This window comes from Scyliorhinus torazame, chromosome 7 (genome assembly GCF_047496885.1).
Source record: "Scyliorhinus torazame isolate Kashiwa2021f chromosome 7, sScyTor2.1, whole genome shotgun sequence".
NCBI lineage: Eukaryota > Metazoa > Chordata > Chondrichthyes > Carcharhiniformes > Scyliorhinidae > Scyliorhinus > Scyliorhinus torazame.
In genome coordinates this window covers 63,403,506-63,410,171 of record NC_092713.1, presented here as the reverse complement: position 1 = coordinate 63,410,171, position 6,666 = coordinate 63,403,506, and the positions used below count along the sequence as shown (strand labels likewise).

General features: G+C 41.0%; 1 protein-coding gene and 1 long non-coding RNA gene across 3 annotated transcripts in view; one reads left to right on the top strand and one right to left on the bottom strand.

Moving 5' to 3' along the window:
* Nucleotides 1-1,601: 1,601 nt before the first annotated feature.
* The window catches only part of plpp3 (phospholipid phosphatase 3), a 195,063-nt gene continuing 189,998 nt past the window's right edge, over nt 1,602-6,666 (top strand). Inside the window, exon 1 of one of the 2 annotated variants that reach the window (XM_072510805.1) lies at nt 1,602-2,132. In XM_072510805.1, coding sequence (XP_072366906.1) covers nt 2,006-2,132 — 127 coding nt within the window. In that variant the 5' untranslated portion in view covers nt 1,602-2,005. The remainder of the gene's footprint in view (nt 2,133-6,666) is intronic. The other variant, XM_072510803.1, reaches the window with a different exon arrangement.
* Nucleotides 1,613-2,932, bottom strand: LOC140426264 (uncharacterized). Its single transcript, XR_011948171.1, has 2 exons — nt 2,884-2,932; nt 1,613-2,240 (listed from the first exon to the last, which is right to left on the bottom strand). It is a non-coding gene; the product is annotated as an uncharacterized lncRNA (long non-coding RNA).

Sequence of the window (6,666 nt, the reverse complement as noted above, 5' to 3'; positions counted from 1 at the left end):
TGGAGTCCGAATCATTCAATGGTTTCAAGAGGGAGATTATATATATTTCTGATTTTAAAGATGGGTTAAGGGGATATGGGTTCAAGTAGAGAGGTGGCTTTGAGACCAAGAAAAAATCATCCATGATCTGATTGAATGGCGAAGCAGACTTGAAGGGCTGAGTTGCCTACTTTGGCTCCTAATTCCTATGTTCCTAGTATCACAGTATATATATTCTGATTGTTTTAAAGTCCGTATCTCTATGGAATATGTGTCAGTGTCTGATGATTTCAGGATGTTGTCTCACTCTACTAAATTGCACATGACTGAGACCTGTTCTTCAGTGCATTCGAATAAATATCTCCTGACTTTTGAACCAACCCATTTTTGAATTGATTTCTTGCATATTCCATTGGTTACTTCACAGGTACACAAATCACACACATATGCTGTGTCTCAATATCATGCCAACACATTTTTTACTCTCAGGTGCTCTTGTCAAAAGATCCTAAAGTCTTTGCTTAACTCTCCAGGTATGGACCCAATATTTTTGGTGGTGGCCAGACTGTCAAATTCAGTTTTCTTAAGAGAAAGGTTCCTAGGCAAGGATACCGTGGCCTGAATGTTTTGTCCATTGGGTGTGTGCCCTCATCGAGCGTGGAAGCGGGTTTGAAACGCGTTCCCGGCCGCAGTCGGCCCCAGAGTGAAATTTCATACTGGCTGGCCAATTAACAGCCCATTTACTAGTCTCATCAACACTAGTTTTCCTTTCACTAGAACATGCATCAAGGGCGGCACAGTGGCGCAGTGATTAGCATTGTTGCCTCTGGCACTGATGACGCGGGTTCAATCCCAGCCCCGGGTCACTATCCGTGTGGAGTTTGCGCATTCTCCCCATGTCTGCGTGAGTTTCACTCCGCAACCCAAAGATGTGCAGGTTCAGTGTGACTATAGGTGACTAAAGGCCCTGGTCACCCTAAATCATTTTGTTTAAACCTACCTGAGGTGCTTAACTAACATAAATGCCGGAGCATAGCTTGAGCTGGAATTCAGCATGAAGTGCAGCTATGTAAATGAGCAATAGAGGGTTTTGCTGGACCAATCTTAAAAGTGGTGCAAGCAATCTAGGAAATTAATGCTTATCGATGTTTTACGTGTAAAACCAGAGTAAGTCAGTCTTTCTTGAGCATTATGGCAAAAAGTTTCGGGAAGTTCAGGCCAATCTCTCTTCCTTTATTTTGACCAAAATGCCAAAACATTTATACCTTAGGTGCTCTTATGTCTGAAAATTCTTAAAATATGTTTTCTACAGTGCATATTTAATATTTAATTATATAGTATTTATTGAAAGGAAGTATATTAATTAGCCACTTTTACATCACCACGAGGATACGTATAGGGTCTCTTTGTGTTATTCAGTGATGCAGATATTCTAAATAAATATTCGAACATAATAAGTCTTTGTAAATAATGGTGAATCAAACTCTCTTCCCACTTTAATATTTTCTGGCAGCACTAGGGGCGCTCTAAGCCTGTTTGAGGGAGGACGATGTTTAGAAATCTGTAGGAAATTGTAATCATCATCAGGAAGGGGGCTGACAGTAAGGCTGACTGGCAACTGATCCAAGTGGGTTACGTTGAAGAGCAGTTCAGGAATAAAACAGCAGTGCAAAGCTTTCGCAAACACACGAAAGAAAGGAACCGCATTCATCACATCACAGTGCAGCGCTGCATTGTGTCCGCAAAGGAATTGTTTTCTTTTTGAAGCGAAACCTCTTCATTCATTCATTTCGCAGATACAAAAGAGGACCATAAATTTGTGACTTTTACAAGTTCCTGAGTTTACATACTCCACGGCTAGCGCTTCCTTTCGGGACGCGGTTTTGTGCTGAAGTTTGCTTAAAAAAAAACAAAAGTACAAAGTTAAGGAAAAGGTGCAACGTCCGATAGGGATAACGTAGGCGAGAGACTCAAAAAAGAAGTTATCTTAACATTTTCGGCTACGGATTTTACAACAGTCCCACACATGCAGAGCTACAAATACGACAAAGCGATGCCTGCCGACAGCCGAAATGGTGGGAATCCAACTCTGAATAATAAGGATCACAAGAAAGGCATGTTAATCTGCTTGGACCTCTTTTGCTTACTCCTTGGTGAGTACATTTTAAAAACAACTCAATTACAAGTAGTCCTCCATGCTGTGTTATGTTTACGTATTGTCGGGGCAGGCAGTAGGTGTTGCCACTGTTCTTTAAACGTTGCTGCAAAATAAAGCAAAGGAGCAAACGTTAATACTAATGCAGTTTTTAAAAAAATGACGGCTAGCCCAATTCAATCTCCGTTTCGCAACTAGCCCAAACTCAAATGCATTCCACATGTAATCATAATCAGCCACATTTAAATAGATGTATTTTCACTTTTGTCTGAAGCTCCAATCACAACTCGTCGATTCTAACAGAACTTTTATAAGCACAAGCCTTCTTAAGGGGGGATCAGACTGCAATAAAATATGTGCACACATTAAAGTATAAGCATGCAGCTTAATCTGCGCGTGCTTTGGATTTGTGAGCATTCTGTGCACCTCATATCTGTACACAGACCTGATAATAACATTTGTCTGTGTCAACGTTACATCTCTGCAAAATGTAATCGTGCAGTGCACCCAAAAACAGATGTGACCCCGTTTTATTACATATTAATGCACAGCATTTATGAGTTGTGTATGTGTGTATATAGAGAGAGAAAAGAGAAAAACAGAGCCCAGAGAGGGATTCAGAGGAATAAATTTGATTCGTGCAGATTCCACAAATGTATTCGCCGATCCAAGTTTAACCCTTTAGGAAAATAGTATTATTTCACAAAGTAACATCATTAATATTACTAACAATGCTTTATCTGGACTACCTTAGTGATTGTAAAAAGATGACAGGGTTTAGCTGAGATTGAAAGGATATTATGGCAATCCATGTGTTGCCGGTCCGTGCTACTATGAGCCCTTGATTATTTTGCCTACAGCCAATCAGATATTTTATGCAAATTTGGATTGTTCCACCTTGAGACAGTTCATAATAAAAATGAGAACGTCAGTGAGAGGTCATGGTGAAAAATTAATTTAATCACGTTAGTGTCTGGAGAGGAAGCTGGCTGTAACATTTTGCATTAGCCTAACCTTGTAGCCTGTATAAGAAGAGCTTCCCCAGCAAACTCACATCTTTGGATTTTGCAGTTTTAAAATGGTCATTTGGCTAAACTCACGGAGGATCAAGTTCGTGATCAGGTGTAATATGCTTTTTCTTGTCAGTTTGGATTTTGTATGTCTCTTGTGGGGACCATGAATTGGATTCAATTTGAAGATGGTTTAAGGACTTGTCCTGTCCACTTTATGCACCGGTTTTGTAACTCTGAGAAAGGAATAACTTTTGAAAAAAGTTTTCAAATGGTAGTTGTCTTGAAATCAGTGTGGTACAGGTCTGTGCTTCTAAATGCATTGTATTAGGTAATGGCTACTGCTGATAAAATGTATCTTTGGAGTAAGCACTTTCCAGCAAAGGTCACTTTATCATAATAACTGACATGTAATTGGAACAGCTCCATCTGTACAGCTTATACCAGTGCCATACAAAGCTACATAAAGTTCCTGTTTATAAGCATATTTTAACTATCCTGATCATGGTGCTGCCGTTTAAGCATCTGGTATTAAACAACTTTTCTACCAGATTCAAATTCCTGTAAGGCAGTACCAGAATTCTATTACTTTTTAAAATCTACACAGACATCTGAAGGGCATCATGAGTCTGTGTTTTGACAGTGTTTGGACACAAATATGTTCCATGTGGTTAGAGCAACAGGCCCAAATTTTTAAAAACATTTTTGAAGGTGGTAAGTTTGTGGCACGATAATTAAATGGATTCCATTCGTTTTTATATTCTGGGATGATAAGGCAGTAAGAAAACTACAATCAATTAGCGTAGCAAATTAATCTAACCTGATGTGTGAATTCTACTAATTTGAACACATTTGAGATTTGGGTGCACGCTCCAATCAAGAACATATGTGTTTCATGCTCTTGAAAATGGTACTGATTTTCTTTGGTGTGTGAACGGTCTATGCTTGCACCTACACCATCAAGTAGTGCAATGTTGTGCTCTGCAACTGGTGCAAGTCTTGGATCGTCTTTTATCGCAACAATTGGGTTGTTCCTCCAAAATTTAAATTGGAAATGAACAATTATTTTAGTTTTGGGAAACATTAATCTGTGTGTGTAGAAAATCCACCTGCTGTCATTCACCAAGTTATTAGGTGTGATTGCAATTCTTTACCTATTTTTCTATCGTGCAGTCTTTGTTATTGAGATGATGTGGAGATGCCGGCGTTGGACTGGGGTGAGCACAGTAAGAAGTCTTCCAACACCAGGTTAAAGTCCAACATGTTTGTTTCAAACACTAGCTTTTGGAGCACTGCTCCTTCCTCAGGTGAAGGAGCAGTGCTCCGAAAGCTAGTGTTTGAAACAAACATGTTGGACTTTAGCCTGGTGTTGTAAGACTTCTTACTTTGTTATTGAGAGTTGACTAAAAACAGGGTTGTCAGATAACTTGTATTATTTCCAACTGCTTATTTACAAATGTTGAGTCTTTTGATTGTTGGCAGGAGAGACACACACAAACTATTAACAGAATTTTAAAAATATATAGTTTTTATTCAAGTTTACAAAATCACCGGAATGATACAGCTCAGCAAAACAAAAGTGTCAGCATACATGGGTACAGAGGGAAACAGGAGTACAGCAATATAACTGGTATAGTACAATCATTTGACTCAATTTGATGTCTCCATATGTACCACATGGTAAAATGGTGCACACCTTCCAACACTGCGAGCGCACAACAAGCACGAGAGTTCAGGATAAGTTTTTTGCATCAGGTTTGGGCGCGCACCAGAACATTTCTCCCTCAATTCCAACAATACCAGAGGCACCAATAACATACTGTAACCTCCTTCCTTCGGGTACCGGACCCATCTGTACACTTCCAGGCGCCATTCACGATTCTTAAATCCCGCCATAACAAAAAAAAAATACAAAGAATATGTGCGAGAACCCCTATTCTAAAAGGGTACTTTATATATACCGCAAAACACAGCATAATCCCAACCTCAGGCATAGAACAGGATGATCATCATTCCACATATTTATACAGAGAGGACCAGCAGCTATACACTCCAATTATGGTCGTGGTGTCAGCACCTCCCAACACACTAATTTAGACAGGATAAATAAGGGAGAACTACCAGGAGCAAAAGGTCTCAGGTTAAGAGGTTCAAAGTACAACCATTCCTCCAGCAAATGTCCACCACCAAATGAAGAAGAAGAGAAAAAACTGCTCTTTCAGACAAGGAAACATCTCAACCATAAGGGGGAGCAACAGGATATCAACCATAGGACAGAACCTGGCTCAACACCACTCCCTCATGCACTTAGGATTCAATAAACCAAGGCCATCAGAAACTCTCGGGATGTCCCTAATAAGTGCCTTCTAGAAGGAACGTCCCAAGCAAAAGGTCCCAACCACAGCACTGGACTTAGCCTAGTCCAGCACACACTGACACAAAGGAATCAGTACCCCAAGAACATAGAGCCCACATCAGGATCCTGCACCTCACTAACCACACCCAGGACAGTGCATCAACCTCACCGACACAAGAAAAATCACCACCACCGAGGAGAAGAAGAATTGTCAAGACCCCCAGTAATTGGGTGTCATGGGAAGGGGGCCGATTTCCTCCTCCCGGAACAATAAGGAGAACCTGCCACAACCCACTGGACCAAAAAAAGGCTTTTACCAGCATGCTGATCTCACAGATGAAGAGAAGACCCCGCCCCCCCGCAAAGGAGGAACACCGCAATAACCCAAGAACGTTAGACACAGACCAACACTGTATGTCATTGCAAGAAGGATATTAGGGGTAGACCAGTGCTGCCTCAACTGAGACAAAAGCACTGCTTCCCCATGGAAGACCCAACAATGAGGAGGACACTCAGCACGCTGCTGTATAGGACCACTTGGAGGAGAGTGCCTAGCTCCTCCATCAACCCTATTCCCAAACTGAAGGAGGGCTCCAACAATGCAGAGGCATTGTATACAAACTCTCTCTTCAACAAATTGGACCATGATTAACCAACCACACCCAGGCGAGCCCCACCATTCATTTCCCCCTACTCCAATAGCTCTAAAACTGCCAACCACAAAAGAGAATCAGAAGTAACCCAATCCTCTCCAGGATACATGATCTGCCAGGCCTTCAAAGGAGACGAGCACTGATTCTCCAAATTCCAAAGTAACAAAAAATAAATAAAAGCTTGATACAATTAGCTCTGACTGGGGGCTATCCTCAATCCAAGTGAGAACTTACCTAACCCTGCCACACTGACCATCCACCCATCACTCCACCATGGCTCCACTCAACTTCTCTATAAATGAGAAGAGCACTCTCTTCTCATGAATGCATGGATTACAGCACATAAAAAGGGGCAAGACTGCACATATCGCTTTACCAATTCATTGTAGTTTTTGCTAAAACAGGATAACAAACTACTCTTGCCCTTGTGCTCAAATATCGCACACTCTTGTCAAGAGAAAAAGCAACAACATGAAATCGGCAACATAATAACAAGGGAATAAAGTCCAAGAT